The 12,697-nt window shown below is 36.7% G+C and overlaps 1 protein-coding gene across 1 annotated transcript; it reads right to left on the bottom strand.

Annotated features, from left to right (window-relative positions):
* Positions 1-751: 751 nt before the first annotated feature.
* On the bottom strand, positions 752-9,831 carry LOC135838178 (uncharacterized). Its single transcript, XM_065353812.1, has 9 exons — positions 9,806-9,831; positions 9,029-9,229; positions 5,156-5,438; positions 4,949-5,082; positions 4,761-4,860; positions 4,336-4,612; positions 1,610-1,772; positions 1,426-1,529; positions 752-1,350 (listed from the first exon to the last, which is right to left on the bottom strand). Exons 1-9 carry the CDS (start codon positions 9,829-9,831, stop codon positions 1,214-1,216), a joined length of 1,425 nt encoding a protein of 474 aa, XP_065209884.1. The 3' UTR covers positions 752-1,213.
* Between the last annotated feature and the right edge of the window lie 2,866 nt (positions 9,832-12,697).

Below are 12,697 nucleotides of genomic sequence, written 5' to 3'. Positions count from 1 at the left end.
AAAAAAAAAAAAAAAGAACTAATTAAATACAAGTCCAAAATTCTTCACTATTATGAGTAAAGGAGAGGGCCAAGAGGGCCCCCTCCTGACTACTATTATTTTTTATTTCTGCTAACGAGAGCAACACTATTTTTACAAAAAAACAAAAAAAAAACAACTACAACAAATAAAACATAATAATTAAGTACCTAGGTCTAGGCATTTATTTGGTTGATTCATCCATGCACAGAATTATAATTAGTAATGCAGTTAATTTTTACTTTCAAAATTCTCTAATTTTGGATTGAAATTTTCAAAATCACTAGAAAGTTCTCTGACCTATCTGAATAGGAAAAATGTCTTGATCCTTCCGGACCATTTTCTAGAACATTTTTTCAAGCTGGATGCAGAGCAGAGAGCAGACAAAAAATAAACCAAAAAAAAATCCAACCAGACTGAAAACCACACACCTCACCGCTGCTTCTACTCGGAAACAAATTAAAATATTTTACAAACAACGCTGACCAACAGACCATCTCATAAAAACACATCCAAGTACCCGTAATAATGCCGCAAGTAATGCAATTTAACAACCAACATCTCACACAAGTTGATTTTTTCCACCAACTTAATACATATGTGCAGTGTAGGTAATAAAATAACTAGCACAATTACAGCACATCTCGATAGGTAGTACCTACCTACTTCTTTCGCAGTCAAATTATTCGCCATTCTCTTAAAACAAAAAAAAAATGCACATCTTTGACCATAATTGATGAAATATTATTGTAAATACGTTATCATTAAAGTGTGCAAAATTCCTCGTGACTTTTCAATGTCTAAGAGAAGTACAATGTGCCGTACCGACTACCATACATGTTTTAGTAAGTACATTCACATAGTTCGAGTACACAACAGTATAGCATATATACGGTTAATCTGTTTAATTGAGCAGTACGAATGATAACAAGAATGAAAAAAAAAACTCCGAAGAAGCACGAAACTCAGCTAACGCTTAATTTTAACAACGTTCCTTCGACTACCGTAATGAAGACGACAACGTGCTAATAAAGTTCTATTGTGATGTTAAATCGAGTTCGCGCTTCGTTTCGTGAGTCGCATAATTCTTCAAAATGTTATGAAATACCGACAAAACGGATAATTTACTCGCTCGAAGAGAATAAAACAAGTAGAAATAGGAAAAAAATAGTCAGATATCTTATTGTTAGGTACGTTAGTTGGATTTATTCTTCGTCGTTTCTTCTTTCGTGAAAACGAACCAAATCAATCGTAATGTGAAGAAGTAAATTATTTCGACGAATGAGAGAACACTACAGCCCAAAAAGAACGCAGCAGTTCCACCGAATGATACTATAAAAATCAAACATTTTAAAATCAACGATTGTTCGAGTTACGAAAACAAATATCCTGCTTAATTTAACCTACCGACTAAATCCTCGAAACTGAAAATTACATCTCGCCTGAGACGTATTTTACTGAATTTTTCAATAGCCCAGCGAAATCGTATATCATAAGGTACAGGAAAAGACCTAGATACAATACGTAAATGCATTTAGAATCGATTAATTACAAACCAAAGTTCAAAAGAAACAGAAAAATAATCATTTACCATTGTCTGACCACTTCTCTGTCGACGAAATATCTGTTATTGATGCATTGAGGTAAACAATTGCATTCTAATTTCTCTCCGTTGCTCATTCGTAAATTAATCAGCTCTTCGGAGTATTTGGACAAGCAAACCAACCCTTTAATACCGCAAACTGGTATACCATCTGAAATCCCGTCAAAATGATGATCATTTTTATATTCCAATTGCCTACAAACTCGACTTAGGCAATTCAATGACAAGCGTGTTAATAAAATTGCATAAGCGTGCCCCGTAAATACAACGTTCTCAAAAATTAGCGCTAACAAGGGAACCTCTTGAGGTGTCCGCTTCCGATTTGAACGGGACTGCGATTTTTGGAAAGAGCATGTTCTAAAACCCCCAAATCTAAATTTTCAGCTGCCCAAGTTCATTTTTCGATTTTTGGCGAATTTTTGAAAATCCAAAATTGACTATTTTGGTGATTTATGCTTTTTTTTAAAAAGTACGTACTTGGTCAGCAAAAATGTTTAAAATAAGTCCTAAAGCTGATATTAACCCCCCCCCCCCCCAATCCAAATTTCGCCATTTCCAGCCATTCTGGAGCCTCCAGCGCTACTTTTCAATTTCTCCAGAATTTTGAATTTGCTCCAGAAGACGTGGATATGAACTTGGGCAGCTAAAAATCAAGTTGTGTGTTATACTCGACCTGTTTAACGAGTTTATCCAGATTGAAGGCGATTCTGGAGGGGACACCACAAGAGTGGTTTTTTGACCAGCTTTTTTCATAATAAGAAATCCAAAAAAATCAAAATTTTACCGTTTGCGAGGAAATTTTTGAAATTTGCGCGAATCGCTGTATTTCGAACACAACAAACCCCCTGAGTCCGAGTTCCGCCATTTCTAGCCATTCTGGAGCCTCCAGTGCGATTTTTAAATTTCTCCAGAATTTTTAATTTGCTCCAGAAGGCGTGGATATGAACTTGGGCAGCTAAAAATCGAGTTGTGTGTCATGCTCGACCTGTTTAACGAGTTTATCTACAATGAAGGCGATTCTGGAGGGGACACCACATGAGTGGTTTTTTGACCAGCTTTTTTCATAATAGGTAGTAAGAAATCCAAAAAAATCTGACCGTTTGCGAGGAAATTTTTGAAATTTGCGCGAATCGCTGTATTTCGAACACAACAAACCCCCTGAGTCCGAGTTCCGCCATTTCCAGCCATTCTGGAGCCTCCAGTGCGATTTTTAAATTTCTCCAGAATTTTGAATTTGCTCCAGAAGGCGTGAACATGAAGTTGGGCAGCTAAAAATCGAGTTATGAGTTATACTCGACCTGTTTAACGAATTTATCCACATTTGAGCCGATTCCGGAGCGGACACCTCAAGAGTGGTTTTTGGACCAGCTTTTTTTCAAAATAAAAATATTCAAAAATCAAAAATGTCCCGTTTGCGAGAAGATTTTTGAAATTTTGCGCGAATCGCAGTATTTTGTCATGAACTAACCCTACGAGGGCGAATTTCGCCATTTCCAGCCTTTCTTGGGTCTCCCTTTAATTTTTGGATATTTTTATTATGAAAAAAGCTGGTAAAAAAAACCCACTCTTGAAGTGTCCCCTCCAGAATCGGCTCAAATGCGAATAAATTCGTTAAACAGTTCGAGTATAACACACAACTCGATTTTTAGCTTCCCGACTTCATATTCACGCCTTCTGGAGCAAATTGAAGATTCTGGAGAAATTGAAAAATCGCGCTGGAGCCTCCAGAATAACTGGAAATGGTGAAATTCGCCCTCGAGGAGTTAGTTCATGACAAAATACTGCAATTCGCGCAAATTTCAAAAATTTTCTCTTAAACGGAAAATTTTTGATTTTTGAATATTTTTATTTTGAAAAAAAGCTGGTCCAAAAACCACTTTTGAGGTGTCCGCTCCGGAATCGGCTCAAATGTGGATAAATTCGTTAAATAGGTCGAGTATAACTCATAACTCGATTTTTAGCTGCCCAACTTCATGTTCACGCCTTCTGGAGCAAATTCAAAATTCTGGAGAAATTTAAAAATCGCACTGGAGGCTCCAGAATGGCTGGAAATGGCGGAACTCGGACTCAGGGGGTTTGTTGTGTTCGAAATACAGCGATTCGCGCAAATTTCAAAAATTTCCTCGCAAACGGTAAAATTTTGATTTTTTTGGATTTCTTATTATGAAAAAAGCTGGTCAAAAAACCACTCTTGTGGTGTCCCCTCCAGAATCGCCTTCAATGTGGATAAACTCGTTAAACAGGTCGAGTATAACACACAACTTGATTGTTAGCTGCCCACGTTCATATTCACGCCTTCTGGAGCAAATTCAAAATTCTGGAGAAATTGAAAAGTAGCGCTGGAGGCTCCAGAATGGCTGGAAATGGCGAAATTTGGATTTGGGGGTTAATATCAGTTTTAGGTCTTATTTTAAACATTTTTGCTGATCAAGTACGTACTTTTTTAAGAAAAGCATTAATCACCAAAATACTCAATTTTGGATTTTCAAAAATTCGCCAAAAATCGAAAAATGAACTTGGGTAGCTGAAAATTTGGATTGGGGGTTTTAGAACATGCTCTTTCCAAAAATCGCGGTTCCGTTCGAATCGGAGGCGGGCACCTCAAAAGGTTCCCTTGGAAGATTTTTATAATGGAACTCAATTCGATTGAAAGCGAGTGCTGACGCGAAAAGTTCTCATGGTACAGACTACAGACATAAAATGCTTGAACTTACGTTCTTTCTGATAGAAGTAAGGAGCGCAACCGCAAAGCTCGAAAGCTTTCTCTTTTCGACATTGCATACGACACAAATTAAAGCTGTATACTTTCATATGAGGAATCGTTGGTTCCTCTTCAAAACGACATTTCCTTTGAGACGGATTCAATCGGTTTATTTCCGGTGAAACGGTAGTCTCCAGGACAGTAAATGATGTATCTCGATCCATTCTACCGGATACTTTGAAGAAGGAGCTCGATATATCGGGTATTTCATTCGGCGAATGAACGTAGTACTGAAAATTTTCCTTCTTCGTTAAAAATTAGTGATCACGTAGATATCTTTGCAAGAGAAAATATTTTAGGGATCTTGGCTCCCAACCCTTTCAACATTTCATTTTCATTCGGGTGAAATGATAATAATATACAGATTGTTTCACTTACCCTTACGTCGCTTGGAATTCCTTCTGTTCTCGAGTAACACAGGGTGTTCAAAAAATTACACGTTGGCAACTGAAAATTTGGACGATAATGAGGAACGCCGCTGGTTAGAAAAATTCATCGTCAGAATTAGAACTCCTTCGTACGATTCAAATACTTACAAGTAAAATAATATAAGAAAGTGTACTCACGTGATGGTTATATAATCTGATACGACACCTCCGTGAGTATAACAGATTCCCATTTCGGTTAAAGTTTGCAGAAACTCGCGATTTTTGAACTCTTTATTGAAAAACGTTGATTGCTGATTTACTTGCCGGATCACCTGCGATGAGGAAGAATCTCAATTTATTTCAGGTGTACATCTTGAATGATATAATATTATACGAATATCTTACCTCTAAGATGGTTTTCTTCATATCCAATTGATTGATCGTATCATCGTCGACGTATTGCTCGAAAACGTTCAAATTTTCATAAGTCATGTTGGCCAAATTTTTCAAAAACGTCAAGTAATATTTGTACTTTTGATTGGTTTCTGCAATGTGAGCCGCTTCATTGTCAACTGTACTGCTTGCTTCGGTAGTAATATTAGCATCAGGCGTTGTCTCTTCGGTTTCTTCCGGATCGCCGTAGTCTGCATCTGCTTCCTCTGTGGCTATAGGTACAATACCCCACGTTCTGCAATAAAATCGAAAAAAATTTGCTTGAATTTCGAAACTGAGACGTATTATTTGTTCCTACGAGTAAGAAAAAAAATTCTATTCAATTATCTACCATCATTAAATATCTGTAGAAATGTCCGGAGCGTACAACACAAAGTGTCTAAGAAATAGGACAACATCCCAAAGCAGATCAAAAATGGCCTCATGATGTGTAATTGTTTCAAATATTTCAATTTGAGAGAAAGCAGGGTTAAAAATTTAATCAAAGCCAGAATTTTTTCGGGTCAAAGTTTCCATTTTTCAAAAAAACTACAAACAATGAAAAAATTCAACATTTAGAAATAAAGAGAATGAATGAAAACTTACAAAGTTTGATTGAAGAAATTAGAATATATATATTTAATATGTATATTGTAGGATGTACTCGAAGGTATACAACTTTACTTAGTAATTTTGGTAAAAAGTGAGACTTCTTGGCAATTTTGGCAGAAAACAGGATTTTTTGGTGGTAGTCAAGGCAGAAAACATGACTTACTTTTTGACAATTTTGGTCAAAATATGGGACTATTTTATAGCATATTGGCGAAATATGTGACTTTCTGGTAATTTTGGCAAAAATACAGGATTTTAATTGGACAATTATGATGAAGAACAGAATTTTTCAGGCATCTAAGACAAAAATCAATATTTTTTGAAGATAGGGGGACAGATTTCTTTGACAATTTTTGCAAAATGAGAACTTCTGACAATTTTGACAAAAATTGAGATGTTTTAACGACGTTGGTGAAAAATGAATTTTCAGAAAATTTTGACTAAAAACAAAAAATTACTACTTAATATTTGGCATTTTGATATAAGTAGATTTTTAAAAACTTGAAAAAATTATTGTTGCATGAAATTTTTACTTGTACAGTACATTAAAGTGGACTTTTAGTTACAAAATCTGTTTTAATAGAGGAGAAAGTACAATAATATGGATCCCCTCTAGCTTTTTGGCTTTAAAGGGTAGAAAAAATTATCAAAATTTTTTTTGAATTAGAAAAGTGACATAAAGTGGTACAAATATGGACTCGGGTATAAATATGGACCCCTTTCAAAAATGAAAAAAAATTTCAAAAAATTGTACAAAAATTGATTTAAAGATATTTTTCGATGCTTTGGACTTGTCTTCTTTTCTCTGTATTCTAAAAACCATTGAATCAAAATCAGATGAAAAAATAATTTAGGGGTCCATATTTATACCCATGCAAAAAATTGGCTAAGTTGATAAAAAATGAAAAAATCATGGTCTCATTTTTGACACTTCGGACTTGTCTTCTTTGTTAATAACACTTTTCTCAACATTTTAAAAAATATTGAATCAAAATTAGGTAAAAAAATTTAGGGGCCCATATTTATACCCATGCAAAAAATCGGCTCAGTTTATGAAAAATGAAAAAAATTATGAAAATCAGATGAAGTAAAGACAAATATGAAAGTATAGTTTGAAAGTACTCATTGTAAGCTACTTACTTCGCTAATCATTTTTTTTCCAAACTTTATTTGAAATTGATGAATTACCGAATGAAAAACTTGTAAAATTTCCCATTGGGAAGAAAATAATGCACCAAAAAAAAAAACAATTGCTGATGAGAGACACGCAAGTATGCATGGATCCGAAATAAGTACTTGGATCATCGATACTACACTACTAGTATAATTTTTAGTACTCAGCATGACCATAGCGGTAGTAGTTGTACACTAAACCATGGGTGGTCCATATTTGTACCTTCTCCTCTACTTATCAAAACTAGCTGACCTTGAGAGGCCAGAGAAAGGTCAATGACCTCAGCAGACCAGACAGGAAGCAACATAGGCTCAAATACCAGAACAGACAAGTCAATGACCTTAAGAGGCCAGACGGCTCTGATAGCCTGACAGACAGGTCAATGACCTTGAGAAACCAGATAGGTGGGCCAATGACCTGAAGAATTCAGACAGGAAACCAGACGACCTTGAGAAGCAAGACAGACAGTTCAATGACCTCAAGAGGTAATACAGGAAGTCAAACTGACATGACAGGTCAACGACCTTGAGAGGTCAGACAGTAAACCAGCCGATCTTGAGAATCCAGATAGACAGGTCAATGCCTTTGAGAATTTAGAAGGGATCCGTCAATGACCCCAGCAAGCCAGACAAGGAACCACACAGACCTGAAAACCCAAACAGATAAGCTCAATGACCTTAAGAGGTAATACAGGAAGCCAGATAGGCAGGTCAACGACCTTGAGCGGCAATATAGAAAGGTCAATGACCTTGAAAGGCCACACAGGAAGCCAATGCTCTTGAGAAGCCAGACAGGAAACCAGACGGCCGGGCCGTCAGAAGTCAGGCAGACATGTCAATGACCTCAGCAAGCCAGGCGGACAGGTCAATGACCTCAGCAATCCAGGAGGACAGGTCAATGACCTAAGCAAGCCTGGCGGATAAGTCAATGACCTTGAGTGGTCATATATGAAGCTAAACAGACATGTCAATGACCTTGAGAAGTCAGAAGAATGGATAGGTCACTTTGTGAAAGTCACATTGTCGGGTCAATGACCTTAATAACCCAGCCAGGCTGACAAACTACCATGAGAGACTGGGCAGATAAGGTTTGTAAGTTCGGCATTCCAAATTGATTACTCCAGGTGATTCGCACATTCGAGTTTTTTTGCAAGATGAAAATCTCAAATTAAAAAAATCCAAAATCGTTCATGTTGGCAAAAAATTACTCAAAATTTCTTCGACCTCCCATCTTGAAATCTCCAGAAAAAGTTGATTTTTTTCGAGCAATTTCAAATTGGTTCAGGAGACGTTGTATGCTAATCAATCGACTATTGAAAATTTAATCCAGTCGTAACTTCGAAATTTCAAATCAATTAGAGCAGTTGAATTGCAAATTCGAGGAGACGAGTTCATACCTGAAGTCAAGATTGAGATTAAAATGTCCCCAATATGATTGACGGATGCGCTTAAATTTGCTTGAATGTTCCATATAATTTTAGGATAATGACGACTCTTTTTAGTTTTTTCAATTTCATTCCATCTCGTAAACGACATGACCATTTCCATACCAATCACATGTTTCATACGCCCTTACGATAAAAAAGAAATAACCGCGATCATCCAAAGAACCGCTGCTTGAAGCCAGCGATATGTAACTTTGAAACCGATAGGTACAAACCAAAGTGTTGAAAAGTTAATTGATGAAAGATGCTAATACGTAGAAAAAGACATGGGAACTAGGATTTTATAAGTGAAGTCGAAAGATTGCTCATTGAATTCCGAATGCTTAGCTGATACATACGAGTATAGATACTCCATCTTCACCGAGACTTGTCATTGCGCGGTACCACGTACCAATCATCTTCCAGCTCGCAGCACTAGTTAATGAATACGAAAACAAAACAGAGGCGAGAATAAGCGGCCATTACGTGCATGTGCACCGGCATTGGGCACATGTTAGAAAATTGATTTCTGTATAACCGGAACTGATTTTCCTCGCAGCTACGAGTTGGAACTTCGTCTAATGCACGCGTAAACGCGTGAGAAAAATGACTCGTTGTAATGCCCGAATCAACTTACCTATTAATAAAATTTTTCGCTGATTGTTCATCGACGTTGTCTAAAAAGCAGAACGTAGCCGCCGGAAATGTGATATTCCATTCTCTGTAGTTTTTCTGGATCGCGATTACCGTTGGGTTCGAGTTGTATCTTTGCCAACTATTCGCGATCAACGTTGAGGCACCGTAGACTGACAGTATGAATACGCCGACCCACAGGAATCTGCAAAAAATTGAATAAAAAAAATGAAAATTAGGTTTATGAACGAGTTGCACATAATTATACAAAAATTTGGATGGACTGCCAAAAAAAGTCGTCAGATTTTGACCAAATTTACCAGAGATCTTCATTTCATGTCGAAAGTTACTCAGAAATTTTTTAGCTCCGGTGGTGCCTTTGGAGGGATGAAATGGAAAAAAATCGTGTTTTTTTTCGCTCTCGTCGCTACCCAATCTGTTTCGGGCAAAATTGTCCAGCCTCAAATTCGTGTTTTGAAATTTTTTTCTTCGCCAATATTGCGCACTAGTTTGGCCAACATTTTGAAAGATATTATCATTCCTGAAATTGAAGAAATATTTTGAAAGGCAGTGGTGCCAATTTATTGGTCATTACTGCCAATTTAAAAATCTTTTGGAACCGAGCACTTTTTCCTGAAACAGGTTAGGTAGAGACTGAAGCGAGAAAACCTCATTTTTTCGAAAATGCCCCTCTTTGATGGTCCATATCTGCCCTCCAGAGACACAGCTTTGAGGTAAAATTTAATGTGGGGTACTTTAAACTCAAATTTAAGGTCTCTACTCAATTCGGTCCGAATCCCTCGACATTGTTTTTTACGATTCATGCTTTTAATATGCAAGATATATGTATAATTTCATACCTATACGTAATTTTGAGCCATCTCATGAGCAGAATTCTGGCTATGATTTCACACTTACAAGGGAACCTATTGAGGTGTCCGCCTCCAATTTGAATGGGACCGTGATTTTTGGAAAGAGCATGTTCTAAAACCCCCAAATCCAAATTTTCAGCTGCCCAAGTTCATTTTTCGATTTTTGGCGAATTTTTGGAAATCCAAAATTGACTGTTTTTGTGTATTATGTTTTTTTTTTTGAAAAGTACCTACGTACTTGATCAGTAAAAATGTTCGAATTAAGTCCTAAAACTGATATTAACCCCCCAAATCCAAATTTCACCATTTCCTGCCATTCTGGAGCCTCCAGCGCTATTTTTCAATTTCTCCAGTTTGAATTTGCTCCAGAAGGCATGAATATGAAGCTAGGCAGCTAAAAATCGAGTTGTGAGTTATACTCAACCTACTTAACGAATTTATACACATTTGAGCCGATTCTGGAGGGGACACCTCAAGAGTGGGTTTTTGACCAGCTTTTTATCAAAATAAAAATATCCAAGAACCAAAAAATTCCTCGTTTGTGAGAAAATTTTTGAAATTTGCACGAATCGCTGTATTTCGTCATTAATTAATCACTCGAGAGCGAATTTCACCATTTCCAGCATTTCTTGGGCCTCCCTTTAATTTTTGGATATTTTTATTATGAACATAAAAGCTGGTCAAAAACCCACTCTTGAGGTGTCCCCTCCAGAATCAGCTCAAATGTGTATAAATTCGATAAGCAGGTTGAGTATAACACACAACTCGATTTTTAGCAGCCCAACTTCATATTCACGCCTTCTGGAGCAAATTGAAAATTCTGGAGAAATTGAAAAATCGCGCTGGAGCCTCCAGAATAGCTGGAAATGGCGAAATTCACCCTCGAGGAGTTAGTTCATGACAAAATACTGCAATTCGCGCAAATTTCAAAAATTTTCTCTTAAACTGGAAATTTTTGATTTTTGAATGTTTTTATTTTGAAAAAAAGCTCGTCCAAAAACCACTCTTGAGGTGTCCGCTCCGGAATCGGCTCAAATGTGGATAAATTCGTTAAACAGGTCGAGTATAACTCATAACTCGATTTTTAGCTGCCCAACTTCATGTTCACGCCTTCTGGAGCAAATTCAAAATTCTGGAGAAATTTAAAAATCGCACTGGAGGCTCCAGAATGGCTGGAAATGGCGGAACTCGGACTCAGGGGTTTGTTGTGTTCGAAATACAGCGATTCGCGCAAATTTCAAAAATTTTCTCACAAACGGGAAATTTTTTGATTTTTGAATATTTTTATTTTGAAAAAAAGCTGGTCAAAAAACCACTCTTGAGGTGTCCGCTCCGGAATCGGCTCAAATGTGGATAAATTCGTTAAACAGGTCGAGTATAACTCATAACTCGATTTTTAGCTGCCCAACTTCATGTTCACGCCTTCTGGAGCAAATTCAAAATTCTGGAGAAATTTAAAAATCGCACTGGAGGCTCCAGAATGGCTGGAAATGGCGGAACTCGGACTCAGGGGTTTGTTGTGTTCGAAATACAGCGATTCGCGCAAATTTCAAAAATTTTCTCACAAACGGGAAATTTTTTGATTTTTGAATATTTTTATTTTGAAAAAAAGCTGGTCAAAAAACCACTCTTGAGGTGTCTGCTCCAGAATCGGCTCAAATGTGAATAAATTCGTTAATCAGGTCGAGTATAACTCATAACTCGATTTTTAGCTGCCCAACTTCATATTCACGCCTTTTGGAGCAAATTCAAAATTCTGGAGAAATTGAAGAATAGCGCTGGAGGCTCCAGAACGGCTGGAAATGGCCAAATTTGGATTTGGGGGGTTATTATCAGTTTAGTACTTATTTTGAACATTTCTACTGGTCAAGTACGTACTTTAAAAAAAAAGCATTAATCACCAAAATAGTCAGTTTTGGATTTTCAAAAATCCGCCAAAAATCGAAAAATGAACTTGGGCAGCTGAAAATTTGGATTTGGGGGTTTTAGAACATGCTCTTTCCAAAAATCACGGTCCCGTTCAAATCGGAGGCAGACACCTCAAGAGGTTCCCTTTGAAGAAAACTCATCAACTCCCACGTTTATTTCAAATCTCTCATCTAATTATAGATACATAATATGCAATTTTTTAATCGATACATTTATTTTTTCTCCAAATACATGACAACGAAACGACAATATGTATTTTACGTAACTATAAGCATTAAAACGTTGCAAGAGATCAACAAATTAGTGGTAAAATTAATTACTCATCATATTCAAGCGTTCAGAAGAATTTTTGTTCATTTCTTTTTATACGTAGTTTCGATTCACATGTAAGTAAGTATTTTTTCCACCAATTAGCTACTTATCATACTTATGTATTTTTTATTTTGTTTTGTGTTTCTTATGATTACTGATCGAGCCTTTACCTAATAATTATGCAAATGGATGACTTTCGTTGTCAATATTTTTATTTATCTTTATAAAAGCTCGCGTTCCAACTGTTTCTTGGGAGGGGGGAGGGGGGAAGATAACTGCTTTAGTTTCACAATAAAGCTAGGTACCTACTTATTAGTTCTATTCATGTTGTTCATGCACCTACTCAAGTCGTTATGTGTCCTGCGAGTACCTTACTTACCTACTTTACAATGGATGAAGAAATGATCAGGCCCACTTTTTCACAAGAATTGAAGAAAATGACCAGACAATTACGAGGATCAGAAAACATATTCGGTTACAAGAGTACGGTGGCAAATCAGCTCTACCTGTTGTATTGTTTCAGCGGTAATATCTATTTCACTGATAAAATCAGCAAACGA

This window comes from Planococcus citri, chromosome 2 (genome assembly GCF_950023065.1).
Source record: "Planococcus citri chromosome 2, ihPlaCitr1.1, whole genome shotgun sequence".
In the NCBI taxonomy this organism is placed as follows: Eukaryota; Metazoa; Arthropoda; class Insecta; order Hemiptera; family Pseudococcidae; genus Planococcus; species Planococcus citri.
This window is presented reverse-complemented; position numbering and strand designations above follow the sequence as displayed.

Coding starts and splice junctions, on each gene's coding strand:
- LOC135838178 (XM_065353812.1), bottom strand. CDS start 9,831: ATGTCGAGGGATTCGGACCGAATTGA. Junction 4,861..4,948: donor TCAGATTATATAACCATCAC/GTGAGTACACTT, acceptor TTTTCTAACCAG/CGGCGTTCCTCATTATCGTC. Junction 4,613..4,760: donor GAATTCCAAGCGACGTAAGG/GTAAGTGAAACA, acceptor GAAAATTTTCAG/TACTACGTTCATTCGCCGAA.